Consider the following 27,998-nt stretch of genomic DNA (forward strand, 5'->3'; position numbering starts at 1 on the left):
TGACTTACCTGGTGAGCTCAGGGGCAAATGGGCCATTCCCAGCTCCTCTGTGCAATACCAGCTCTGCATCCCCAAAGGAAAAGCAGCTGCAGGATTTGTTTTTAATTCATTTTGCTGCACTTCTACCCAGGGTTTGAGAGGAGCCAAGATAACCACTTTTGAAGGCCACCTTAGCCACTGACAGAAATGCAGACACCACCCAGCGTCACTCCTGTCTCAGTCTGCAGCTTCCCAGCAGCCCAGGCCATGACAAGGGCTCCCTCTCGACAGCAGCAGACAGTTAACACTAATCCCAGAGCAGAGTAAGAGCCAGAAAGTGAGATGGATTGAGACAAACAGCATTTGGAAAGCGCTCTCGCAGCCATCAGGATAATTTTTGTCTTGCAAACAAAGGCTTACAGCCAGGGTCCCCAAGACACACTCCTGTTCAACCCCATGTGCTCTGGGCAAGGGAGAAGGAGTCCCACAGACCAAGTGGGTTTGACAGCCACTTTATTGCAATACATCGATTTCATGCATTACAGGCATCTTCCTTCGCCACAGTGCAGCAGCCACCAGCACCATGCACAGAGCTGCCCCAGTTGCCACAGCAGCAAACCCCAGAGCCCAGGGGGCTGCACCATGCACAGCGGCGCCTGTGGGGGGAAAGAAGCCCCAGTTAACACTCCCTCAGTAAGGCACAAGGATGCCTTAAGTGCTCAGTCTTTCTGCAGGAAAGACTTAGACCAACCCCCTTTCCCAGCCTGGCACGCTTACCAAGGCCATCCTTGGCTGTGTCCCATCTTAGCTCATCCTGGAGGAAAATCACAGGGCCTTTGCTGGAGACCTGGGAGGCACCATCCTGAAGAGGGTGTTCAGCACTCCTTTTGCCCCCTATAGAGCAATATGAAGGTTTTAGGTGAGAAGATGTATAGCCCTAAAGGTCAGCAAACTTTGTTCAGGTCAGCTTCTCAACACATGAGAAGCTCTGAAGGCCAAGCTTTCCACGTGAGTCAACGCAGAATTAAGAGCCTATGAAGACTTCTGCCTTTTAGGAAGGGCCCTTGCCCTTATGCCACAGGAAAGGAGCAGGAAATGCCTTGTCAAGCTGTCCATGGCTCAGAGGAACTAGTCCATAAACTACATGTCCTCCTACCCCCAGCTTGGAGGCTAGACCCTTGTTGCCCCTTTGGATGGGGAAGCAGGAAGGCTAGGATACTTACTGGCTCTAGCAGGACAAGTGGTGGTGCAGGACTCCTGTACAGACCGGTGGCACACAGAAGCACTGCAGTGCAGGTACACCTAGAAAGAATGGGACACAGCCTGGAATCACTCAAGCAGTATCTGTAGACAGGTGATATCCTGGTGTGGTGCATTGACCCTGGCCAGCAGCTAAGCACCCACACAGCCACCTCCTCACTCCCCCTACCCTGCCCCAGCAGGGTGGGGAGAGAACGGGAAGAGCAAAAGCAAGAAAACCCATGGCTGGAGAGATAAAGACAGTTTGATAAGTGAAGGAGAGAGGGAGAGGGAAGAACAAAACCAAAGCACAAGTTGATGCAAAGGCAAGTCACCCACCCTGATCCCACAAGCAGACTGATGCCCAGCCAGTCCCTGAGCATCAGCTACACTGGAAGACAAAATCCTTCAGTGTTTATTGCTGAGCATGACATCACATAGCATGGAATAACCCTTTGGCCAACTTGGGTCAGCTATCCCAGCTGTGCTGCCTTCCAGCTTTAGCCTACCCCATGCCTACTCACTTGGGGTTGAGAAAGAGCAGGGCAAGGAGAAAAAGCCTTGATGATGTGCAAGCACTATTCAGCAAATAGCTAGAACATTGGTGTGTTACCAATGCTGTTTTAGCCACAAATCCAAAAACACAGCACCATAAGGGGTGCTGTGAGTATAGTTAACTCCATCGCACCCAGACCCAGTGCACCTGCTCTCGGAAGGGAGAAGGCAGAAAGATTGCTTTGGCTTGCTTCACACACAGGCTGTAGCCTTGGAGCCCTCTGCTGCCTGCTGCAAGGCAGCTTTGATACCTTTGCCATACACCTTCAAACTCAGCCAGATCTGGCATTACAGCACTTCTCCCTGACACCTGGGACAGAGCTGTCCAAGCAACACTACACTGTGACCACTGCTAGGTACAGCTGGGACCAGTTTTGAGTATTAATTGATCCCAGGAGCACTGAGCAAACAATATAAGGTATGATGAACTTCATGCGACTTAACTGCTCATGAGATTCAGAACCCAGATACTTCCCAGGTACCAAAAGCTATTTCCAAATAATTTTCACCAAGAAATTTAGTTTAGAGAATATTGATTAGCATAGTTAGAGCACACACCCTAAGCTAGTTCAACAGAACAACTTAGGCAGCAAGCTAGCACTTGCTTAAGTAGACCTACCCTTTCAGTAGTCTCATTTTCTGTCACGCCCCTCCAGCGACGCATCTTACCTCTACCACATTTGTCTCAGGGAATAAAGAGTTTCTTGCATCAACCTCTCCCCGCCTGTTTCAGGAGGGGACTTTCCTAGTCTTTGGACTAGCCCCCCTCCCCCAAGAAGGCCAAGAGTCTCACAGTTATGAAGAGGTTCTCATTGCTCACACATGGTACTTGTCCTCAATAAGAAGCTAGGCAACCAGGACAGGATCTTACCAGCCCAGAGAGCATCTCTCGGGAAGCAGAGTCCACAAAGGTGAACGTGTAGAGGGTGAAACGCTGGTAATGAGAGGGGAACAGTAGTCCTGAGGCAAGGCCCAGAGGCACCAGCTGTGTCTGATAGTTGTCCCCAGCATAAGGGCACCTGAGAAGGAGAGGCCAGCAGTGAAAAAAGTGCAAGTCATTCCCCTGACCCAAAGCTATTTACAAGTCACTTACCCATCCACCAAAACAGGCCACTGAAGCTGTTGCTGGGGATTGATACTTGGTGTGGCCCAGCAGTGGTGCAGGACCAAAACCAGGTCTGGGTCTGTTCTCTGAAGGATCTTGACTTCTGCATGAACAGGGTCTCTTAAAGTCTTCACAACAGGATAGTCACTGTCAGTATAGTAGGAAGTATAGCTTCCGTCTGGGACAGAAGAAACCCAAGAGCCATTTTAGAGCAGGAACAAACAGAAAGAGGCAACCTGAGAGCATCCTTTATAGCCATGTCAGTAAGTTCTCACCATGGCAGAGAAGCAGCAGTGCTGGGTTCACCATCAACACTCCCTTATTACTCAGCAGAGACCAGAGCCCTGCACCGATGCTTGAGCAAGTCCTGCAAACCTCTCATACCTGAGGCAACACGCAGCTCCAAGGACAGAGGACCTGGCTGGGACACAGCAGGGAGCGGTGGCAGTGTGAAGACCTGAACACTCAAGGGAATGAAGCTCCCAGTAATGGAGTAACTACAGCGGACATGTAACCTGGTGGGACAGGAAAACCCCAAATCAGGGAGATAAGAAGGGTCACTCTGATATCTCCTTTCTCTAAGATGGCAATGTAGTATCTTAACGTAATAATTTAATTAGTCATATCCTCAGTCTTTCCTTCAACACTTCCTTTTAAAAATACTTGAAATTCTCTTCAGAGTTCAGATTTGAGTCTGCGGAGTGTCACTGACCAGCACCAGCTTTATTCCCACCAGCTAGAGACATACCAGTCCTTAGCCTACTCCAGTGCCTGTTGTGAATTCAGAGCTTGTGAGACACAGAAATTCCTCTAGTGACATTGAACAGAATGGCACCCAGCAATACCAGCCCCCGGGTATTACCTGAAAGTGCTATCCCTAGTGACAGAGCCAAGGCTCCCAGTCTTCACATTCCTGGATGCCACCAACTCATTCTCATATATGGCCTGGTCTCCAGTCACCTGGAATGACAAGACCAGGCACTGTCACTGCCGTAAAGTCAAACTGGATTAATGCCAGGCTGGAGAACAGCGTTTGGCCTCTGGAAATCTGTAGGGTGCTCATTAAGTAGCCAAAGCCACATCAGTTATTCCAGGTCTGCAAGCCCCTGCTATTCCAGCCTAGTGACAGCTGCAGCTCTTACCTGAAAAGTGGTGCCACAGGCAGAGAGTGGGAACTGGTACACAACAAAGGCATTGTTTTTCACAACAGGGACACAGCCAGTACTGTGTCCACTGGCCAGTTGCACAGAGTCCAGGATAACGGGTGGCAGGGTCACATCCCGAGAGACAGCAATGGAAAACTGGCCATCTGGTGTGCAATGAGCTGTCACTGGAGGAAAAGATATAATCAGTCTTGAGCTCAGCAAAAAAAGGGAGGGAAAGGAGGCTCAAACACCACAGCAAAGACAAGGCCAGCAAGTCCTGCAAGTTCTCCTGCCTGTAACCCCCAAAGCAAGTGCTAAGCACAGCAAGACAAGTGCAACCAGCTCTAACAGCAACACCGATTCTGGCCATAAACCCAGGTCTGTTGCAATACACATGAAAGGGCTGGACACTTCAATGGGTCAGAGTATTTTTGACAGCCAAAAACATAGCCCTAAGGCACCTGCAGGACTGGTACACACCAATCCTGCTCTGCCAGGGCAGTGAGGAATCCCAGTTTGCAGCTCCTCCAGGAGGCGGGGAGGACAGTTGCTCACATTTACCTGTGTTACCAAAGTAACAAGGCTTCACCCTGTCCCTAGGGTCATAGCAGCAGCCTCGCACTTCACAGTCTCCCTGGCTGATAGGCAAGGAGGCACACGGCAGCCGGTCTTGGCTGAGGACAACAGAACAGACACTACTGCTTGGAGCATCCAGGGCTGGAAGAAAACAGCAGGAGTTTGCAGCTAAAGCACAAGAGCAGGGGGACAAAGACACAGAGGACACTGGTGGAAGGTGTCCTGGTGACCCTGCATACAAATCAAGGGAAGTTAGACTCAGGTGAGGGTCAAACACTTGGCCTGGAGCTGGCATGGAAGCCTGCTCAGAAGGGACCTGCATTTCCCTGGACTCCCCCTGAACCCATGTACGGGAGACTGGACTGCATGGGATCTGTCAAGATAAAGTGTTCAGGATCAGCTCTGGTAATTAGGAAAATCATTGTACCTAGTCTCTGGCTCAATCCCTGAACTTGCAGTGATTCATGCAGTCAGAATATGGCTAGGAGGCACAAGAAACATTCATCTGCTGACCTTGCAAAGGAGGCACAAGTCCCCAGCAAGCTGGTGGCTCCTGTGCCCAAACCCTTCTCCAGAGAGTCTTCTGCACAGCAGTAAGTCCCCTCTCCCAGCCCCCAGACTGACTAGGAATAGCCATCCGAAAGGATACAAGGAAGATACAAGCAGGGTTTCCCAAGGAGCTGTCAGAGTCTTACCAGGAAGATCCACAGGGCACCTGAGCAGCTTCTCTTCATGAAGAGCCTTTTGTCCAGCAGCATCTGTTCCTTCAAGCCCAACCAGCATGAGGTAATTGCCATCCTTGGGGAGAGCCACACCAGTCAGGGCAGCCAGAGCAGCAGTAGCCACAGTCCCAGCAGAACCCCTAAGGTCACTCACCCATTCAAAGACATAACAGCCAGTATAGGAGACTGACACTTTCCTGGAGCCATCTGGAGTCCCAGTTACCAAGAGCCCACAGTCAGAGTCATTCTGCAGAGCATGTGCCTTCCCCTCAGTATCTAGGGAAAGAGAAGACAGCAGCAGGGGCTTCAGCATCCCACACTGAAGATGGAGTCCACTATAATCCTACCTTTCTGTAGGAAACAAGGTCCTAGCCAGTATTAGTGACTGAGCCAGCAGGGGTGTGTGAGGGAACCCAGCAGCCAAGGCCATTTAGATCCAGGCACAGCACTCCACCAAAACCCGTGACTGCTAGGTCATATAAACAGCCCCCTGGTTACACAAGATGCACTGAAGCTGTTAGACAACACTTCACATCAAAACCTGCCCCTTCCTCCTGATTCCAGGCATACCTCTGCACTGTGCAAAGATACAGCAGTAGGAAAGCCTCTTGACACCACCCTCACTTACCCCAAGTAGTCAGCACAAAGGAAGCATTCCCTTCCCAGCCTGGAGGTAAGGTGAGCTGCAGGCTTTCTTGGCCACAAGCCAGCAGGGTGGGATCAGAAAAAACACTACTCTGAACCCCCACAACCAAAGCAAGGGGACAAAGAAACCCCCAGAAGAGCATAGCTTCAAATGCAGTCCTAGACTGCCCTGCAACACCCATCCTGCTCTCTTGCTAAGGACCACAAAGCAGCTGCTCTTAGCCTACCTCTTTTAAATTGTGGAGCCAGCTGGGATCAGAAATTCCTGAGGTGTCCAGGTGGACCCAGCCCAGCAGTTTAACACCTCCCATTGCCCTCACCTGGCTCTGAACCCATTACAGTCTGCTTGCACCCTTTAAAGAAAACCTCAGGGCAGGAGCTGAACTTAAGTCAAGAGATGGGTCTGTATTCATATCACTAAGCTGAGAGGAGCTTATCTGTGCAATTTACTGTAGAGCCCCAGGAGGGTCTTCAAACCCTTTTTTCTCACCCTGAGTTCTTCCCACCCCTGGCCCACCCAGGAGATCCGCCTGCTTTTCCCCATGTACCCTACTGCTGCTCTAATCGCTCGTTATATGGCATGAGTGCAAGAAGCAGCGTGACAATGCTCTTTTGCTTTTTTGCTCATTTAAAAGTGCCACTGCTTCAAATGCCAGACACGGGCTGTCGATATATAAGCACAGAAATAGCCCTCCACATGAAAAGTGATGGAGCTCAGGAGGCTTTGCACACCTCAACTTGGTGTTTGTACTTGTACAGTACTTGGACCAGTAGTGTTTAATATCTTAATCAATGACATAGTGGGATCAAGTGCACCCTCAGCAAGTTTGCAGACAACACCAAGCTGAGTGGTGTGGTCAACACGCCTGAGGGACGGGATGCCATCCAGAGGGACCTGGACAAGCTCAAGAAGTGGGCCCATGTGAACCTCATGAGGTTCAACAAGGCCAGTGCAAGGACCTGCACCTGGGTCAGGGCAATCCCTGGTATCAATACAGGCTGGGGAATGAAGGGATTGAGAGCAGCCCTGCTGAGGAGGACTTGGGGGTACTGGCGGACGAAAAGCTGGACATGAGCTGACAATGTGCGCTCGCAGCCCAGAAGGCCAACCGTATCCTGGGCTGTGTCAAAAGAAGCGTGGCCAGCAGGTCAAGGGAGGTGATTCTGCCCCTCTACTCTGCTCTGGTAAGACCCCATCTGCAGTGCTGCATCCAGCTCTGGAGTCCTCGGTACAAGAAAGACATGGACCTGTTGGAGCGGTTCCAGAGCGAGGCCACAAAAATGATCAGGGGGGTGGAACACCTCTCCTGTGAAGAAAGGCTGAGAGAGTTGGAGTTGTTCAGCCTGGAGAAGAGAAGGCTTCGGGGAGACCTTATTGCAGGCTTTCAGTACTTAAAGGGGGTTATAAGAAAGATGGCAACAAACTTTTTAGCAGGGCCTGTTGCAACAGGACAAGGGGTAATAGTTCTAAACTAAAAGAGGGTAGATTTAGACTAGATATGAGGAAGAAATTTTTTACAGTGAGGGTGGTGAAACCCTGGCACAGGTTGCCCAGGAAGGTGGTAGATGCCCCATCCCTGGAAACATTCAAGGTCAGGTTGGACGGGGCTCTGAGCAACCTGATCTAGTTGAAGATGTCCCTGCTCATTGCCAGGGGGTTTGACTAGATGACCTTTAAAGGTCCACTCCAAACTATTCTATGATTCTATGATAAAAGGAGGTGATTCCCCTTAAACACTCCTGGCTGTGGACCACAACCCCGTTTGCAGTATTGTTGTTTGGGGACAGCTGCAGGACTGTTCCAGACCTGGCTGCCAGGTGGCAGGACCATATGCTGTATGGGACCCCCACCTCCAAAAGCTTTCAGGATGGGCCTGAAACACAGATAAGGGGAGCCTCTGTGATCCCAGAGAAAGCTCTGCCTGCCAGCACCCATTGCCTGCCTGTAACTGCAACGTCTCATGTAGAGTCTTCTCCCTAGCCACGCATCAGGCCACAGCACCCACACTGAGTAAAAGCCTTATTGTCCATCTTTCGATACAGATGTTTCTGCATTCATGCAATGGAGGTGTGAATTTCTTTACACTGTTGCAGAGGTGATGTACATATAGTTTGTGCATGCCTTTTTGTGCCCTACTTTTTGCAGCGGGAGCACTGGCATAGCCTGTGCCATCATGTTCTTTTGTAATCTGCTTATTTCTTTGGGACTAGATCGTCACACACATCCCAGCATGGTGTGTGGGTTAGATGAGTGGGATTTCTATCTTGACCCTTAATGACGCACTTCCATTGGTATCCACCCACACTTCTGCTCTCAGCAGACCCTCCAGCTCCTGGACGTCTGCACAGCACCATGCAGCAGGCAGCAGCTTGCCCCTCCGGCCAGCCCTCATCAACAGGCATGATTAGTAGCCGAGTCCAAGGGAGGTGTTTCCTCTGCTCTTCCACCTTAGCCCACAGCCTGTCTTTCCTCTACAGCTGTACAGGACGCCGTGATCCCAGCCAGCCAGCTTGGGTGAAGAACGTCACTGTGCCTGCCCTGCACACTGCTTATTTCACGCACCAACCAGGAGGGCTGTTCCACAAAGTACAAGACCTTTTCAGCTGCTCTGCACAGCAGGGACTGAAGCAAATGGATCTCGACAGGCTGCCTGTGTGGCTGCTGTTTGAGCCGCACTCATGAACCAAATGTGCTCGTCCCAGTGCCTGCCGGGGCACTGGGCAGCCACGGTGGAGAGGCACCCGGGGAAAACATTTGGATTTTGGCAGGGAGGGAGCCTTCATCTCTGTAGAAGCTGAGTGTTGTGCCAAGACAGCTTGCCCAACTCTCACAGCCACTGTGTGACTGCTGAATGCTTCATTTCATTGTGTTACCTGCTGATAATTGGGCAAACAATAACAAATAAACAAAGTACTTTGGAGCTATAGAGAGATAGTTTTCATTACACTTTAACCCACCAATACTTTTTTTATGTTGACAGGAAAAATAGCTACAGGTCCTTGAAGAATAACTCTATGTGAAACAACACCGGGAGTGCTGTAGATCCACCAAGCAATACCTGTGCTGAGAACGGTTTCAGGTAAGCGCCCTTTCCTAATTTCTACACACACTTGACAGCTGTGTTAGATGATGTGGAGATGGGAGGCAAGTGAAATGAGCCTGAAATTCGTGGAAATGAAATGATTTGTTTGGAAGAAGTTGTTATAGGCAGCGGAAAACAGCCTGGCTGAGAGCAAACAGGCAAGTCTCTCTTCCTCGCAAATCTCTTTCGATGATTCTACCGCATCCATTCGATGGTTCTAACGCATTACAATGACCCAGCTTTAAGCACCAATTTAGCTAGCACCCAAGACCACCACAAACAGGACATGCAGAGGATGAAGGTAGGTGAGGCAAATGTCTCTGTAGGCCACTAGCCTGAAGCTGATCGTGACCCCAGCAAACTAAAATCTTCCTGGGATGTCCATCAAGAAAATCTTCTCCTCCTAACAATTTTGAGCCTGGGAGACTGGGGCAGACATAGTGGCAGTGTAGGGGTTGCCCTGGCTATATAAGCTCTCTAGAGACCTGTGGGAATAAAAGGCTGTATTAAACACCACCACCAAGAAGAGCCGGGAAGAGGAGTACAAATGTCCTGTGCATTGTGGGACTGCCTCCGATGAGATCGCTGTGTGTCTGGCTGTACCATGCACCGTATGCGGTACAAAACGGCAGGGCATGGAGGAGTGACTCAGTCAAAACACTCCTCCACAGAAGCTGAACAGCATTTGCAGACAGCAGGGATATCCCCGCCCCGGGCACGAGGGGTGCTGGCTGCACAGTGGGCAGGAGTCGCATTTTGCAATGCCACCTTCTGAACTGAGGTCCAGAAAGACAAGGTGCAGGCAGCAAGCCTGCAGGAGATTCTACACAACGATGACAGATTTTCTTCAAGCTTGTGCTTTATTTTAGAAAAAAAGAGGCAAAGCTACAACACTGGTAGCCTTTTGTTTGAATATCCTTAATATGTGCCTCCAATGAACTTAAAACCAAAGTTCCTGGGGAAGATGGAGAGGAAGGGATTTCATTCTGGCCTTCCTGGACTTTCACATGGATGGAGAGGACAAACCAGCCCTGCCTACTCTTAGCGTCTGCAAACAGAAGCAAGTATTCAGAAAACCCTTGGACACTACTGTGACGCGAAAAGGCCTATAGCTTCCCATAGGGAAAGATCTGAGTGACTAGTCTTGATGGGTTTTCCTCCCTTGTAAACGTGTGCCTGCCAGGGTGGTGGGAATATTTGGAATATAATGATTTTATCCTGATAAAAATGAGAAATCCTGAAAGTATTTCTAGTTCCAGGACTTTTGCCCAAAGTATGTCTCAAACTGTGAGGCAGAGCTGAGAAGGGAGCCCTTGTCCCCAGGAACGAGAGAACTCTACAGGGAAGGTGGTAAGGTCATGAACGCTGGCAGCAGAGAGACCTCATGTAGCAGTGCAAACTCCCATGAACTCGACTTTCACCAGGTGGAAATCCCTAGAGCTACATGAACTTCCGTGAACTGCCCTGGCAACACCTAGGCTGATGCAGGTGTTTAGGCCAGCAGATCAGCAGCTAGCACAAACTTGTTGGCAATTCAGTTTTTCCACCGAAGTATAAAGTACGGGTCTTTAAGAAGTGAAATGAGATTAAAAAAGAACAACTAGCAAATTATTGCACCGTGGGAAGACACCAAAAATACCTCAGATATTGCCTGTGCTAGAGCTTATAGCCCTGGGACTGCACACACACCAGCCACTACCTGCAGCTGCTTGGACAGCAAGACCTTCATCTGCTCTCACCGAAACACAGGGACATTTGCAGTCTGGTCTTGCAGTTCTTTCACTGGAAAGCAGTTGGCACAGCAAGGGCAAACAGGCAGCTACGTACCATTCGGTGCACAGCTTGAAAGAAGGTTGCTCTGGGGTTGAGCTTACTGCACAAAGATAGCGTTGCAATGTCCCAGATGGCTGCTGCGCCTTAGGAGAGAAATGCAACAGCTCTACACGAAAAGGAAGGCCTGGGATGACACAACAAAGGGCCACTTTTCTCAGCTCAGCCAGAGAAACAGCCCAGTCTTTTCCCTAGGAGAAAGAGCATCCCAATTCCAGATTCCACATGAAGAACCCGATAACATGCACCTCCAACTTGTTTATTGCCGGAACGGAGACAACTAGCACCACCGTAAAATATGGGCTTCTGCTTCTTCTCAAATATCCAAAGATACAAGGTACCAGTCTGTGACCTCTTCCTCTCTAGCTATTACCCCTGGGCTGGGCATGTGTCTAACACCACATCCTTCTCCCAACTTTTCTCCTCTCTCTCTCATATTTTACCCAAATGGGCAAAGTCATTCCCCAGGGTGGCCGTTAGAGATCCCTCAGCTTCACTGCCATCATCATCAGCTGCAGTCCCCTCACAGCCAGGGACTTAACTGTATCCGCATCTTTATCTCCCAGTACTCCTATTTAGCCCAGTCACCAGGACACTCTTTGCATGGGCCACAGTGGAGCTGTGTTCTACTCAACACCAAAACCAACATCAATGCTCCTGTCATCTGTGATCTGTGGACAGCTTAGGGAAACCTGTTTAGGTAGGTTTTGTTTTATTTATCCATTTTATGGTTTGTGCTTCTCATCACAGAGAAAGTTCAAGAGATCGACCGGGTAGTAGGACAATCACAAAGACCTTGTGTAGCTGACCGGACCCAGATGCCCTACACTGATGCGGTGATCCATGAAATCCAGCACTTCACCTCTTTCATCCCCCTGGGTCTCCTTCACACTGTGACCAAAGACACCCGCTTCAGAGAGTAAGTCATTCCCAAGGTTAGTGAGCAAGGTCCCTCAAGTTCAACAACACGGTGGCAGCACATTTGCTCTTAGGCTGTCAGTTACAAGCCAGAAGCTAGAAATGCTGTGGCCTGACCTCGTCGTCACCCAGCCCTTCATGAAGGTTTTATCCTCAGGCTCCTGTAGCTCACTTGCAATCCCTTGTTGCCACTCCACGGGCCAAGACTGGAACAGTAGCTCTGCTCACACCTTTGCTCACTTGCTCTGCAGCTTTACTTATCTGCAGAAACACAGCGGGTTCACAAAAAACAGAGCAGCGACTCCTCACACAAAAGGCAGCAAAGCTGTGGAACTGCTCACTACCATCCAGGAGAGCCTGTGCACGTGCTTGGAAGCAAAGTCAGTTGCTGGTTATTGAGCACCCAAAGCCCCTGAGCCACAAAGTGCTGGAGGCTATGTTTGCATTCAAGGGAACAAGCAAAACCTGTTTGCCCTGTTCTTACCCGCTTACTGAGGCAGTCACTGCTGGCCACTGCCAGAGGCAGGCTGATGGGCCACAGCAACCCATGGCCTGGCCTGGCCCCCTGCAGCAATGCTCACTGCTCTTCTGGGTGACCGTGTACAGCAGGGGAACAGCTTCCAGCAGAGGGCTCTTGTGTCACTGCTGGATTATTTATCCCAACCCCCACCAATGGCTGGTCAGGAAGAGGGATGGAAGAGGATCGTGGCAGGAGAAATTTGTCAGGAGAGGGGAAGAGAGTTTCATTTCCACAACCTTGTGTGCTTTTGCTTTTCGGGGCTTGCAGAAAAGAAGGAACATAGTGCATCTACAAGCTCATTATTGTGAAACACTAGGAAAGAGGAAGAATTAGGTGAGGTATCCCCAGACCAGAGCAAGGTGAGGATAAATGGTCTGAAAGTGAGAGGGAGCATTAAGGAAGAGCAGCCAACAACTGTCCATGCCATGACATCTAGCAGGGTCTCCCTAAAGCTGCTTCCCCAAAGGAAGGGTCCCCAAAGGGAAACCAAAGGCACTGGTAGGGCTGTGCTGGGAAGCTCGGTCTTAACTTGGCAGGCAGTCGGATTAAGTGATCTAACTCACCTCCCCTTCATGTCGTTCTCTTCTCCTTGTGTTACCTCAGGCACCACAATCTTTCCCATCCTCAGTTCTGTCCTCCATGACAGTACAGAGTTTCCAAACCCAAATGAGTTCAACCCTGGACATTTCTTGAATGACAACGGCACCTTTAGGGAGACCGAGTTCTTCTCCTCAGCAGGTGGAGCACAGGCTTTCTCTCTCTTCCTCTCTCTGTCGACCTCCTCCTCTGGGGACCACCCTGCCTTTCCCTGTAACACACAATTCCTCTTCCCAGCATGGTCCCACTGGTGCTTCCCCGGGGCTCACTGCTCTCTGGACAACTCCTCCCTGCTGCTGCCTTCCCCAGCTGCATGTCCCATCTTGTTTGGGCCTGGTGGCTTCTCAAACCTCCTACTAGGAGTTGCCGACGTAATGACGTGAATGGGACCCACTGACACTTCCTAAAATACCTGTCCCCTTCCTGCACAACCATCAAAGTCATCCTTAACCAGCTTGTCTTTCTGTGGTAGCTCCACTTTTCCCCAGCACCTCTTGAGTACCTCTCAGGCTACACGCAACCACTCACCTACCAATACACCCAACCCTCCGCTGTCTCACCCATGCTTTACATCACCTTGCTCTCTCTCATCTTGCCTCCTGTGATGCCCCCTCCATGTTTAAGACTTCTCCTGCTCCTGTTCTTCCTTCACACACCCAACCAAACTGCCAAGGGTCTTTCTCCAACAAACTCTTCTTTCGCAAATGTCCTTAGTAATCCTGACAGTCATCTCACTGCTGCGGCTGTATCTGGTAAATAAAGCTGCGCAACACATCTGCTTAGTACAAACTCTGGTCTGGTCGGCAACACCAGTTGAGCACTATTTGCTGTTTTCACTTCCAGGGAAGCGAATATGCCCTGGAGAGGGCCTGGCACGCATGGAGATATTCTTGCTCATGGCCAGCATCTTGCAGAACTTTACCTTGAAGCCTGTCGTCGACCCCCAGGAACTCAGCATAACCCCGACACTGAGTGGGACAGGCAACGTATCTCCTGCCTACCAGCTCTGTGCTTTCCCCCGCTGAAAAGCACAAAACCTCTCTCCGTGGTGTCCCGAGCCTGGCTACTCCTTTACATCTCCCCTTCTAAAACCAACAGCAGGAGCATCGGCCCACCCTCCCAAGACCTCCAGGAAGGCAGCCTAAACCATGCGCCAAAAAGGTGCATGTCCAGAGTAGACACCTTCAAAGCCTCCCAGAACTCGCAGGGAGGCCCTGGGTGACATTACAGCCTGTCGCACTGACGTTCTGTCTGTTGAGCGCAGTGGCCGCATCAAACAGCTGACTTTGTCACCAGCACGGCTCCCCTGGCTGCCCACAACCTGCTTCTCCCGCAGCACGTGTCCCACCAAGAGCAGCATGCTTTGCAGATGGATAGTGCTGCATATGTGTATGTTAATGACCCAATAAAGAAAAACCTATTTATGAGGATTTGAGCTGTTATTTTCTTTTGGGTGGGGCAGCACCTACATCTGCTGCTCCACTGCAGAGCAGGTCTGCAGTGCCTGTGGCCAGCGCCCTGTGGGAAGTGCTGTCCCTCCTGGGGCAAGGGTTCTGCCTGCTTCAGTCACTGGACCCACTGCTGCTGCCTGCAAGGAGCCCCTGGCCAGTTGCAGCAGAACACAAGTTGGAAAGGCTCACAGTGTGGGAGGAAAAAGGTGTCCCGTGGCCCGGGGGCTATCAGCGGCTCTATCTGCCATTCTTGGGGCTGCCAATCCTGCTGCCCGCAGCTGGATGAAGGATAGCTGCAGCATCCCTCCTGGAGGAGAGCGCTCCCCGCCCCAGTTCAGAGGGTGAAGCTCCAGCTGCCTTCATCCCCTTGGTGGGACCTCTGGTTGCTCCTGGGGCCTCCTCTCATTTCTTAGGCACTATATGGCCCAGCCTTTCCACAAGCTGGGAGCACCTTCTCTATGGCTCCTCTCTGTCCTCATCCTACCATCTTCCCCAGGCCTTCTGCTCTCCCTGAGGCATTTGCCAGCACAACCCTGCCTGTCATTGTGGTCACACGGCACCACCACACGAATCAAGATGGGGCTGCTGAGGAGATCGTTTCTCTGGATGGTGTCTCCTGCCTGAATCACACTCCCACCCCACCTCCCAGCTGAAATGCCAAGGTACAGGGGAGAGAACAGTGTGAGTGAGAGGCCACTGCAGGTAAGGAACAGCTGAGAACTAAGGGAAGTTGCCATTATGAGGGCTAAGTTCTGCAGCTGGAGTTGCATTCTCCTTCCAGTTTTCTTGGGCATATCACTTCATCTCAGTTATGGTCTGGACTCCTTCTGCCAAAAGAAGAGTGCATCCCTGTCTTTGCAGGCTGTTGCAAGGAGCTCAGGCACCTGGGTGATAGGGACTCCAACCAACTCTCTGGCTGCTCTTTTCTACCATCAGTATCACTGCAAGGATTTAGATGTTCTTTATTAAAATGAATTAACTTAAATTTAGGAGGACAGCAAAACCATCTCTCCCAGAGAGCTTGGGTACTCCAGGGGAATCTCATTTTGCTTCTGCATCTCAGAGGCATCATTGCAAACAAGTTCTTTCCCCATCCAAAGTCTCTTTGTCCTGTCCTCCGTAGAATTTAATGTATGCACAAACAGAAAACTCTCTTGTTCATAAACTGCAACCGTGTGACCCCTGGTGTCCAGGAAAAGGATTGTGTCTGTTATTTCTGGTTGCAGCCACTATTTGGTGCTTTTCTTTCAGTGATAGGGCGGATGGTTTTCATAAACAGATTCCACCACAGATGGCTCTCTTCTGGGCTTCTTCATCCTCATGGGCTTTAGTTGTGTTTGGAAGTCTTGTTTGCAGTGTTTGTCTGGATCTTCATTTACATAGATATTTGTTGTCCCCTGCATCATGGTCATATAAAAGTCCTAGAAGCAAAATATAATTTCTGTGATGGTTGTCACAAGGTGCTCAGAGACCTTGTGAGTACTGCAGAGAATAGAGTATGCAAGAATTCCCACCTCTCTTTGGAAATGTTTGGCTGTATTTTGAAGAAAATATCATATTTGCTCATTTCTCAGGTTCATCCCTCCTTCTCCCTCCATTTTTGCCCATGCAGGATGCAGCTGTAATGCCCATGTACTCTAAAACTATGGCAAACCATTGCTGGCCTCTCATCTGGGATTGCATCAAATGGACAGACACACAACCAGAAACAGCAGTCATGTAGGAGCCCTAGGCAAGCACGGGGAGAGAGCTTACTGTGAGTTCTCTATTAGTCTAGGCTACCCTTAAAGACAGTCCTGCATTTAGCAACTCAGCAGCATGTGGGCTACGTTGAGAATCAGTTAATAGATGACTTACATCTGGAGGTCTGGGAGGGGATGATTCATATGCATGTCCTTCCTGCCCATCGGGATGTTGGTTCGTCTGAAGCAATGAACAAAACAGTGGCAAATAACATCTATCTACAATTCACAAACAACTGCATAAGAAGCACAGGGCAGTGAGAAAACGTTCTCAGGACTTACTCAGGGGAAAAATAACCACACAGGGGACAATATCAGGGATAATATCCAACATATTCTAAGCTGGATACCAAAACACTCTTTCATTTGGAACAATCATAGAGTCCACTTGATGCCTGCCCATGAGAACGACCTCGCAGAGGGGAAACCTCAAAGCCTGAGCATTGCCTTTACTAGAATATCCAAAATTTGTCTGGTCCTTTAATACAGGGGAAAACCCTCACTTCCACATTTACATCCAGGGGGAAGAAAAAAAAAAAAGATGTTTACCAACAACAACTACAGGGAAATCGCCTCCCTCAGTACTGTTACACCTTTCTTTCTGAAGTAAGGAAACATAAAGATCCATGCAAGTACTAGAGCTGGTTAAAAACATCTGTAAAGTGGCAGGGGAAGGACAGGGCCCTTTTAGGTAGAACTGACAATGTTTGGCTGCCAGAGTGCTTCATGGCTTCCTTCCTCCGTGGGCAGGTTGACTGTCTCTTTGGGGGTGTGGGTGCTTTTTCACCTCAGAGGAAGGAAGCATGGTGCTACAGAAACTCCTGACTCTACCCCAGCAGTGAGGAGGCAGGGAAGGTGCGAAGACCCACCCACCCCATAGGCTGGAACACAGAAAAAAAAGGTAACCAAGCTATACATACTATGAAACACCTTGGCAGCATTTCTGGAGCTAAGTAACACCATTTTGGAGTAAGAGGATCCCTAAACGAACAATTTCCTGTGGGAAATGACAGAGAAATCCACTGAAGAACACTGGTGATAGATGTTTTTTTAATTTCCTGCTAGTTAACAGATCACTTGGAGGTGCCCCTTCAGTATTTTCATATGAATTTCTCTTTTATTCTTATGAACCTGCAACTCTTAAGCTGAGGTCCAGCCTTTGAGAGTCAGAGCAGAGACAGTTTGAGTGCCTAGGGATGTGGTCCTGAACTTCCTGAGAGCTTCAGAAGGTGTTGAATCAGGTTTCTGATGTGGAGGACTAGGCTGGGAAGAAGCAAGGCACCCAGGAGATGGAAGGTAGTCACCTGATTCCAGCTGTAGTTCCTCCACTGGAGTACACAGACCACCACCAAGATGACTGCAAGGACCAAGACGAGGAAGCTGGGTATCCCTGCGGCTACTCCAACCACCCAGCGCTCGTACTAACTCACAAAGAAAGACAGTCAGGTCAAACGCATGCAGTGGGATCCTTTAACTCTGTGCTTAGTAGTTGAGCGAGTGGCTACCATACAACAGCAAGAAAAGCCAATGCGAGGAACAAAACTGTAGCCCTGGATCAAAACAGTGGTGTCCAGCCCAGCTGTACTGCACACGGAGACAGACAGGGGAAGCAGAGATTTGATTTCACAGGAAAAACATTCCACACAATTAATCGAATTAAATAACGAAATGAACTCTTACCCCAGAAGAACAATCTGCCTGGACAGCCGTGCTTCCAGATGTATGTGCAGAAGTCTAGAAATAAGATGGTTATACAACATTTACAAAAAAGTGCTTCATACAAAACAAGCAAGGAGAGAGGCTAAGTGAGCAGTTGCAAGACTTCAACAACTGCATGTTGTTGGTAAGACATGGAGCACCCAGCTGCACCCCGAGGTCATGGCCTGTACTTGCCAGTCATAAGCAAGAACCCAAACTCTGATCCTTCCAACAATGGCTCTGACTGAATGGAAGGAATATAAGTTTTTCCTCAAAAAGGGGCTTGAGTCTGGAAAAAAGCATACACAAGAAATAAGCACACATATATGCCAGAGAAAGCTGGATTCAGAAGGAAAAGCAGCACAAAGGGGAGTGGGAAGCCCCAAGAAAAGATGTGCTTCTGCAACAGTCTGCTCTCTGTCCTTGCAACAATGCTAGAGGCAGCTGCCTGCACGGCCTTGCCTGGAGGATCGATCGGTGCCTCGGCTCGCAGATGCAAGGTGTGCAGTGCACGGCGCTGGCAAACCTGGTGTACCCCAAACCAAAACCAGCTGGTTTTTTCTAGCCATTGCAAAATGTCACACACAGCTCCAAATAAGAAGGCAGCACCAGCAAGAAGGAAGTCCATCACACAGGCAGTGATGACGACAGGTACCTCACTTGTTACCCCTCCACCAGGCTGACCCACCATCTCAAGCTGACGTTGCTCCAGCTGAGAGCCACAGGACCCAGTGTTCACCCCAGACCGCTGTGGGAGCAGCCTCTGGGTGCAGGCCAGAGCTTAAGAGCTGTACGTGCCTCCTCAAAGGCCACAGGTCAGCCAGATCTCCTCTGGCCCCTGCAGCTAACAAATGCTCTGTTTAGTCAAGAACAACCATGATCAATACTCACATCTACATCCATTTTTCAGTAACTCAGTAGCCAGAAAAATTGCCCTTCCCCATTCTAAGGCTCTGGCTGGACTGAGTGTCCTCAATGCCTATAATTCAGCAGAAAAATGCAATTGATCCCTGGCTGGGAAGACACAAAACCAAAAAGGGTCTGTGTGTCAGAACAGAGACTATATTTCACAGTACAGCAAGTGGGAAGGTAGGAATAGAAAGCCCAGATCTTTGCATGCCCACAACTTTTTGTGGGAAGAGAGAGGAACCCCATGTCTTTTAGCGAAGAATTAGCAGTGACGCATATCTTAATTGAGTGGCAGGACATGTAAAGGACCCTCTGGTAACTGCTGTGATGGCTAATGGCCTGATCCCCTCTTTACCCCTTCTCTCACGGGGAGCGAACAGAAATGAAATCTGAAATGACATTCACATTCCCTTTGGTGAAAGGAGCAGGAAGAAAGTTCAGCTGCATTACAGGCGTAGCAAACTCACCTCTCGCTGGATTTGCTCATTTCTAAATAAACAGGAAAACAGGCACAAATGCAGGAATCTGGGTACTTTAAGCATCTCACCTGCCTTTATTGCTACAATATAATGTCAGGAGCATTAGGACAGTCTGTCAGATGATTCGCATCAACACTCACCCATAAAAGCAGCAATTTCTCTTCCAGAATCCCACCCCCCGGCTCCTACAGATAACATGATGGTGAGTAGTCAGTTGATCTTCATCCTATGCAATGTACTTACTGAATTTACAGTTGTGTTGTAAAAAGGTGAGAAAGATGTTGTTATCTCCTGCAGAGTCATAAAAAAAAATGAAGAAAAGCAGAACTGAGTATTAGCAATTGAGAGATGCCCCTGGCCAGGTGTGGGAGTGGGGAGGGGTGCTTCTGAAGTGACTGGAGATGATGGCATGAGAACATACTCATTTGAGCTGAACAGGGAAGTCACGCTAGTTACTCCAGAGAAAACAAAAACCATGCCATGCTACTGAACAAAGTGATATAAGGTAACATGAACTGGTTTGCCTGAATTGTTTATACCATGCAGGGCCTCTGAGTAGTCAGGGCCTTATCATTTAATGCATTTACCCTGACAGCTCCCCAGTGAGAGAGGGTAAGGCTGTTTAACCCCACTGTCAGGCTGGGGAGCTGAAGTACAGTGGCAGCTTGTAAAATAGCAAGGACTTGCACCTGCAGCGTTTGAGCCCCAAACTAATCACATGTGCCTGCTCCTGTTGATTCAAGGACAGCTGAAAATGATAGAAACACATTAACTCCTTCCTGACTAAATTGTTTCCACACAGAGAGAGGGAGGTATTCAGAAGAGTCTCTGCTAGATGTGCTGTCTGTCTGCTCAGCTAGAGAGACTCTGCCGTCTGGGAGGAACGCAGAAAGAGTGCTTGGAGACACTTGAAAGCTGCTCTTAACCTCTCTTGCTGGTGCAGCTCTGCTGCTGGAAGCAATACTGGATCCATTACGTGGTGAGCTCTGTGGGCAGCTGGGGCTGCCTGTAGGGATCGGTGCTCATGACAGTGTTGGGAGCGGTACTGCGGGGAGGCTTAGCTTCAGAGGAGGGTTATCAGGACAAGCCTTTCCTCCCCTATAATCCAGGGGCAAGTAGTATGCACATCTGTAGGAAACAGCTCTTTTAAGAGACTTAGGTTCAGTATTATTCCTGAACCCCAGCCAGTCCCAGAAACGTGAGAATTAAGTAAACTGGACTGAAAGAGCAAAGCTGCTGAGTTCTCCATCGGAACTGAAACTCTGGTGCTCTGGAAGGTGACAGGAAAAGGCTGAAAGAGAGCTTTGCTCTGCACCCACAAAAAGCCTGTAGGGAGGGGGCTGGCAGAAAGTTGTCCTTTTTCATACTGCGGGAAGTTCTGTTGCCTTGCACTGAGTAGGACCTTCTTACTTCAGAACAGGGAGGTCAGTGGAGTGAAAGCTTACTAATAAAAGTCTGGATACCGCAGGTTATGGAGAAGGAAGGCTCAGAATGCAAGCAAGCTATGAGAGACTTGGCTCAGCCTAAGTCCTGCCGTCTAGGAGCGGGGCACATCACTTGGCGTCGAGGACCATAATCGACAGTAAAGTCAAAGAGGGGATGAGTTATTGAAATATCCAGAAATCATCCTCCCATTACAAACTCCAGCTGGAGGCTTGTTTAAAAGTGTGGTCTTTATATGCAAACTGTGGACATTGTACTGGAAGTGTAACCTTTGAACAGCTTAGCTTAGGGCACTACAGATGTTGGGAAATGCCTCTGAGGATGCAGACGCAGCTAGCAATCAGTCACCGAGTGAAAAGGATCTCTTTGAAACTCCTTAGAGGTCCAAGTATTGCTGCACCCAGGCTGCCAGCTGGGAATGAAATATAGCAAAACATTTCTCACCCAAATTTTGTACTGTGCCTTCCTTGAACTTCCTCACTGAAACACACCTTTGTGAACAGCTGACCTGTTAATGTTTGAGCTTGGATTTTCATATCTGCCTCTTCTCTGAAGCTGTAAATTTATTTTATTTCCTCCTTCTTAGTTAAAGACATTGATGAACTTCATGATTATTTCCAGGACTCTGCATGCAGGTTAAATAGAAGTCTGAATAGAAGGAGCCACCGAAAGAGCACATTTACAGATGGTCCCCTTTCTGTGCTCAAGTTATTTGTGAAGCTGTATTTGTGTGTGCAACTGACTACTTACAAATTTAAGTTGCCAGATAGGAATAGGTCATAACTTCATTGGTAGCCCTTGATTTGGGTAGAAATGTTTTTCCTAGCTTATTCAATCACAGTTCCAGACCAGGGTTAAATACTTAGTTTCTTAAGGTGGGACACTAGCAGACAGACTCTATGAAATAAGCCCTTATTTAAAGAAAAAGTCTGGTTTTGCACTTAAATCTCTAACAGGTGACTTTCAGGGCACTGGGCATTTGTGCTCTCCTCTGAGCTGCCTTTATTTACAAAATACAGGATTCAGGGTATATTACCATGACTGTTGTATTTGGAAACCAAAGTGTCTAATCTGCTAGCAAGCAAATACAGAAAACTCGAGCAAGACACTGAGAAATAGGCTGTTTCTCTCAATTGTACTCTGGTTTAAAGCCATTGTCTCAAGTCACCTGCAAAAATGGATCAGTATGCAAGTTCGTATGCTAGCCATGTCAGGAGAGACAAGGCTGTCCTTTACGTGAAAATTACTATGGACTTCCAATTTATTTAGTTCAAAAAAGAAAGAAGAGGACACTTCTAATCTTTCTGATTAAAACTCCTGACCATTGCTCTGAAATTTCTAAATGTAAAGTGAATGTAATTCAATATTGTGATTATCTTTCTATGCCTGCACTGCCCCTGCTTTTGCTCATAGATTGCCCTGACTACTGCGGAGTGATGTTTACAGGGCTCTGGGTGTCAGTGGCCCTGATGTGAGTCAAATAGATTTCCCAGCAGCATTAACTACAGCAGCTACTGCCTGCCAAGAGCACATCTTGGGTGAAAGCAAGCCTTATACTGTAGCTGAGGTTATGCCTTATACTGTAGCTGAGGTAAAAATAACTGCTGCAACCTCTCCCTCTCCCTTTTTGCCACTCAATAACTCACCGCAGCCTACAGTCTGGGAAACTGATGGAGACAGACCTCTTCCCTAACCAAAATCAGCATCACTGGGCCCCTGTGGCTCTGTACAGAGAGCTTCTCACTGAAGGGAGCAGAGGGGAGATGGACGAACGCAGTTCACACACATGTCCAGCAATCAGATGCTCCACAGATGCTTCCAGCTCTCAGCATGAGCTCTCCAGCATATGGATGACACTCCCTTTCCCCTAGCTGTTCTCATGCCTGCTCCAACTGTGCTTGTTCATGGGCAGGGACCATCTCCTCTTCTGGAGCCTATACAGCTCCAGGGGTAATGCCTGGCCAGCTCTTGGATGGAGCCAGGACAGGCTAGGTGCCATTCACTGGGTAGGGCTGTGGAAGAGGGAGACAAAGAGAGATCCCAAGGGGACCAATATGGGGAAGTGAAGGAAGATCAACAGAGGTTGGAGAGCCCAAAGCCACTAATCTATTTCTGTTTGTATGCCGTTTAAAGTAACTTTGTGCTGCACTCCCCTAGCTCTGCTGTCAATCCAAGATGCTTTGAGAACATGTTTTCAGTGAAAGCTCACGGAATTCATTAATTATTAAATTTCAGAGGAGAATGTTGCTTCAGCCTTAGAGCTAGCTAGCTGCTGGGAGGAAGGAGGCTTCGCTCCCAGCCACTCTCACCTGGCCATTTCTAAACCGACGGTGTGTGTTTCAGCAGGTCCCATCTCCCAGGACAGGAAATCTCCTTAAGAAGGATCCACTGCATGATCCAGGGCACAAGCCTCCTCTTTGCTCCAACTGCCCTAACACCACACAATACCTCCAGGACAGAAAGGCTGGGGTAGACACTAAAATCCAAGCAGGTGTCTGAAACCGCGGGTTGCGCTGTAAGGAAATACAGAGCTAACGAAGGGGCCAGCTTGATTGATCTGGTTGGGGCAGAGAACGGGAGGGTTAAACGCTCCCAGGGAGCTTTCCATCCAACAGCTAAGCAGTCCCGTGGCCTCACCTCTCCTGTACGCTGACCTCCCCATGCTACTTCCATCCAAACAAGACGCAATGGACTCAACAGGATGATTCCCACTCACCATTTTGCTCTTCTCCCCAAGAAATCCCTGCATGCATTAACAGCAGACTGCCTGACGCCAGGGTTAGCGCTCCTTTTAGGATGACTTTCTCCTCCTGCAAAAAAAACGAACTGCGGACCTGCAAAGAGGAAGAGACAATGGCATTTCTCTCCGGCTGACTCAGGAAACCTGGCTGGGTCCCAGCACACCTGACAGAGCCAGGTCCCTGCCAGGGGCAGGGTCTGGCGCGTGCCTGGGAAGCTGGGCTTCAGGGCGCCGGGGACTCCGCCAATTCTGTGCCGGCCCCACGGCAAATAAACCCGCTCCTGGCTCTGAGAGCGTGTTTAATATGTACTACAGATCAGCCTGAGGGGAATCCTGCTTTTGCTTTCTAAGGCTCGCACCTCGTCTGCCAGAGCACGTTCACTGGAAACGCCCGGACAGAGTGGAGGATTTCTGCTGGTTTGATGGTCTTGAGGCATCGTTCTGTGTCTGAAGTGTGCTGCACCCCTGGGTACTTGTGTTTTTAAAAGATGAAGAATCTCCTGGTAGACAATGGATATGCCCTTCAGCATCTCACACGTGGTGACTGGACGGTCCTTGGCACTTTCTGGAAAATTAAGTCCTGCTTCTAGAAATAAGCAGAGAAAATGAGGACCGGCCACATCTCACAGCACTGGTGGCAGCCAATCAGTGTGGAAAGAGTCATTAAGGGAACATGCTAGTTGAACAGCAGGGAAGATATAAGCCTCCAAAAGATCTTTACACATACAACAGATAGATCGTGCACACAGTAAGAACCTATCTCGCTGCAATTGCAAACGTTTGTGTGTTTCTCTAACACCTGTGACTACAGTCCATATTCCACCTTCTATTTTACCTCCTATTTCCCCCTGGCTTCACTTGGGCTGCATCGTTTATAATGTTTCAACATCATTTTGGACTGTAACTGTCTGTGTGACTGAAGGCTTCCTGGCCCTTCTAAAATGGGAAATGATGGTGACTTAACTGTCAGCCTCCAGGCTCACTCCAGGGTCATACTGTGTCTTGATACTCTGGTGCAGGAGGCTGCACGGGGATGCTTATTCCTTACTTCATCTCTGTTGCTGCTTTGCCTTTGGGAGCAGCTGAGAGGAAATTCAGTCACCATAAAGGTTTGAGTGGCTGTGACACACCCCACAGGAAATGTTCTGGGTGGTGGGACATGCATGAACTGGTTATGTATTGGGGAAAGAACACAGACATGATCCTTAGCAAGCAGGGTAGACATCAAGCAGAGGACAGAATGAGGAAGAAAAGCATTTTAGGTGCTGTCTAACTACTGAACATTTTGCTGCCACAGTGAGAGTGCGGACCACAACTTTGCAGAAAGGAACATCTGCCTCATGCTCACCTTGCTGTCCTTTGCACAGGAGTTTCATGTCCCAGGGTCTTTGGGACCTGCTGATGAAGGCCATACCCTATAGTGTAGTAAATGAGCCTCTCTCTTGAAGTCTACTTATGGACTAATTCCCAGATCCCTAATGTTTATCACTGCAGATCTGCATCTCAGTCCACTAAAGCATGAGTGCAGAACATGAAACACAATGATGTACCCCTTTGGCTGACCAATTCGTTCCTCCGCCCCACTTCCTAAATGCTCTCTTGATTGCAAAAGCCAAGACAAAGCTAAAGGCTCATGGGAAAGTTGCTTCCTGCAGAGAGTAAATCCCACCCAGTATTGGCAGTAGACACAAACAACAGTTGGCAGAACAAGGAATGTATTAAGAAGTTTCCTCCCCTTGAGGAAGTGGTGAATGCATGCATACAACAGAACGTGCAACTGAATCCACAGTCTTTAATGAATGCAGAGACTCGTTCTGGGTACAGGTACATTTGTGATTGCCCCCACACCCTCCTCTCCTCCCCTTTTTAAAAAATTATTTTAGTTAGTGAAATGTAAAACAACACAAAGGGCCAGAATACGTATACACACCTTAGAGGATCTGACATTTTTTCTTTTTTCTTAAGAAACTTTCACACATTTAGAATTATTGACTGTTAAGCCCAGTCAGTACAGCAGAAATATGCTACATAGATCATTGGTTGAAACGCACAGTACAACAGTTGTGAGCACACTGTCACAAGAGACGCCTGCGTGAATGCTAGCAAGTGTAGTAGATCCATCAAACCACATTGCAAGCATCTGCAGTGAACCGGTCTGGGGAAGATGGGAAATTACAAGAACATGGAACAGAGATGTTGAAGTACATGGGAAGCTGCTACAGTCACTTCTCTCCAGAGTCATTGCTCCCATTTAGAGAGCCAGGAAACCTGAACCACTGCTTGCCACCTGAAATTTTCCTTCTGTTTCACGGGGATTGGTGTCATGCTTTTATTTCCAGATCTGAGTCACTGCAATTTTGCTTGAATGGGGGCAAGGAAGAGAAGGACAAACGCAGACCCCGTCTAGCAGAGCTCACTCCCCCAGACCTGCATGGTCAAACAGCTTGAGATGAGAGATCTTGCCTGTAAAAAGGCCACAAAATTTGAAAAGAGGAACAAAACAGAGCTAGAAATAGCATGGTTTTATACAGCCTGCAATAAAGCTATAGTCAATGGTACAGTATTGTTCACATGACACTTATTAAGGCTTTGACTACTGGTCTTCTACATGCACATTTTATATACATATAATCTTGTGTGTGTGTGTGTATAAATTACTTTATTTTTCTTGTTCTAAGCAAGAAAATATTTTCATGCATTTGCTTCTCCTAGTATTCACAATACTTGGACCATATTCTGTTCAAGGACTTCTGGCGAGGGCTGGGTCTATTTATTATCCACCTGGAAATGCCCTCATCTCCAGGAATGTGGTTTGTGCCTGACAGTGGTGCTGGCCCCACACTTCTTGACAGTCATACACCAGAGAAGAGGTATCACCCTGGAGCCTGACAGTATATTGGTTATGTAAACATAGTAATCCTTGGATTATAAATACTTTATTAAAGCTAACATACCTCAGCTTTTAGCTCATAATTGCCCATGAGTGCCTTAATGAAATACCATTCAGAATAAAGTCTTTTTTTTTTCCTTCTCTTTTTTTTTCTTCCCGTATCAACAGCTCAATTACAGTGGTTCCCCCAAAAGCATAGTTTTCCCTACTTTTTCCCAAAGAAGTGCCAAAGTACCTGTTAATTCTGCAAGCCCATGGCTTGGTAGCTTCCCTGTACGTAAATAACTGCAACACAGAACATGTCTGAGCCTTACACCTCAAAGTGCTTAAGTCAGCATCTTGCTTGCCCCCCTGCCATGAAGCTAAGAGACTGGGCCACGGGCCAGCAAGGAACGGGGAGGAAGCAGAAACCAGCAGAGCTCTTCTGTTCCTAGTCCCATGCCTGGAGCTTGCACATGTTTGACAAGTTCCCAGAGCTCACCAGAGCTGACCTGTAGCATGGCCTGTGTCCCTCTGCCTCAGGGACACTCTGACTATCTCTGGCCCAGCGTTTCCTTTGGTGAGGCGCTCCAGCTAGCTGATGTTGCAGAGCACTCCTAGGTTGCAGTGGGGAGCCCTGGGGAGAGCAGCTCAGCTGCGAGAAGGAAGGGCTCACAGGGAAGCGGTACTAAGGAAAGGAAGCGGCGTAAAGGTGGCTGACAAAGCAAATGTGGGTGGAGTGAGGAGGAGAGATTCCTTATTTAAGGCCTGGACTGCTGCCACAGCCCTCTGAGCTGCCTTGCCTGGTGGTGTAACTGGAGCACGCTGTCAGCACTCCAGTTGCTAAGCTTTGCCACCATCACACATTCATGCCTTGCATCCCGCTACAGCACTTCCCTGTCAGCCACCTTTCCCTTGGCCACCGCATCAAAGTACTTCCATTCAACATACACCATGACAATTACTGCAAATCAGGCACTGGGCCCTTCTCGTTCTCCGTGATCCAAGTAGCTAGCAGCCCTAAAGAGACTGTTCCTGTGCCCCTGCCTAGCTCTCAACCCACAATAACCAAGACAATAAATAGACGGGACAGAAGGAGTGATGGAGTTCCAGCCATCTGGTTGTTCACTTATTGCACAGAGTATTTTGGGCTGGTAGGGGAGAGTGGGTGGCTCCCAAAGTCCTTTGAGAAAATCCTACTGGATGACTGTCCACATCACCTGCTCCAGAAAATGTGTTCAGACAGCTCATGTGTACAGGGTGCTTGGGAAATGTCACCTAGAAACAGGATACACAAGAGACGAAGGCTTTTCTCAATTCAAGCTCAGTCTTCACTCAGCCCCATGGCAAGCTGTGCAAAATACAACTTTTGTGCCCTTGCAGGTATGATTAGAAGACAATTTTTGGTCCTGGGTATGTTAACAAGAAAGGGTCATGCTAATAATTGCAGAGGCAAACCTTTGAGACTGGATTTAGTTTTAGTTACAGAAAATACTGTACACTGCTTTTGGCCAGGTGCACAGAAGCTTTAAAAAAAAAAAGAAGACAAAGATCACAGTTAAACGTCTCAATCTTCAGATGGGGAATGTCTCTGAGGAGCAGTCAAACTACTTTCTCATGTGCAATGCATCCTGAAATTTGGTACTTATGTATTGGGCGTGAAAGCCTTTCTTGTTGATGGTATCGTCTGTATGGAATCGAATCATGATGGAATCACCTGCAGAGTAGATTTCTTCCAGAGGCTGCAGAAAAG

At 48.7% G+C, this 27,998-nt stretch overlaps 3 protein-coding genes and 1 long non-coding RNA gene across 5 annotated transcripts in view; 1 reads left to right on the forward strand and 3 right to left on the reverse strand.

Moving 5' to 3' along the window:
• Positions 1 to 492: 492 nt before the first annotated feature.
• LOC142084532 (zona pellucida sperm-binding protein 4-like) lies at positions 493 to 6,148 on the reverse strand. The gene is made up of 12 exons (XM_075155380.1): positions 5,950 to 6,148; positions 5,476 to 5,597; positions 5,295 to 5,397; positions 4,585 to 4,740; positions 4,021 to 4,208; positions 3,741 to 3,838; positions 3,263 to 3,393; positions 2,867 to 3,056; positions 2,645 to 2,792; positions 1,203 to 1,281; positions 757 to 873; positions 493 to 635 (listed from the first exon to the last, which is right to left on the reverse strand). Exons 1-12 carry the CDS (start codon positions 6,146 to 6,148, stop codon positions 493 to 495), a joined length of 1,674 nt encoding a protein of 557 aa, XP_075011481.1.
• A 4,956-nt stretch (positions 6,149 to 11,104) lies between these two features.
• On the forward strand, positions 11,105 to 13,940 carry LOC142084533 (cytochrome P450 2C31-like). The gene is given in 4 exon segments (XM_075155381.1): positions 11,105 to 11,216; positions 11,630 to 11,818; positions 12,921 to 13,055; positions 13,758 to 13,940. Coding segments are annotated over 4 exon segments (618 nt in total). The 3' UTR covers position 13,940.
• Positions 13,941 to 15,328: 1,388 nt separating this feature from the next.
• LOC142084590 (uncharacterized) lies at positions 15,329 to 17,865 on the reverse strand. Its single transcript, XR_012674397.1, has 4 exons — positions 17,788 to 17,865; positions 17,412 to 17,528; positions 16,223 to 16,288; positions 15,329 to 15,786 (listed from the first exon to the last, which is right to left on the reverse strand). It is a non-coding gene; the product is annotated as an uncharacterized LOC142084590 (long non-coding RNA).
• A 7,237-nt stretch (positions 17,866 to 25,102) lies between these two features.
• Positions 25,103 to 27,998, reverse strand: part of TLL2 (tolloid like 2) — a 97,002-nt gene continuing 94,106 nt past the window's right edge. For both annotated transcript variants that reach the window (XM_075154493.1, XM_075154494.1), the window contains one exon: positions 25,103 to 27,987. In XM_075154493.1, coding sequence (XP_075010594.1) covers positions 27,853 to 27,987 — 135 coding nt within the window. In that variant the 3' untranslated portion in view covers positions 25,103 to 27,852. The remainder of the gene's footprint in view (positions 27,988 to 27,998) is intronic.

The sequence above is a fragment of the Calonectris borealis genome, chromosome 7, assembly GCF_964195595.1.
Source record: "Calonectris borealis chromosome 7, bCalBor7.hap1.2, whole genome shotgun sequence".
Lineage (NCBI taxonomy): Eukaryota > Metazoa > Chordata > Aves > Procellariiformes > Procellariidae > Calonectris > Calonectris borealis.

Coding starts and splice junctions, on each gene's coding strand:
- LOC142084532 (XM_075155380.1), bottom strand. CDS start 6,148: ATGGGTGTTGCAGGGCAGTCTAGGACTGCATTTGAAGCTATGCTCTTC. Junction 3,839..4,020: donor CCTGTGGCACCACTTTTCAG/GTAAGAGCTGCA, acceptor TTGTCATTCCAG/GTGACTGGAGACCAGGCCAT. Junction 3,057..3,262: donor GGAGCTGCGTGTTGCCTCAG/GTATGAGAGGTT, acceptor CTTCTGTCCCAG/ACGGAAGCTATACTTCCTAC.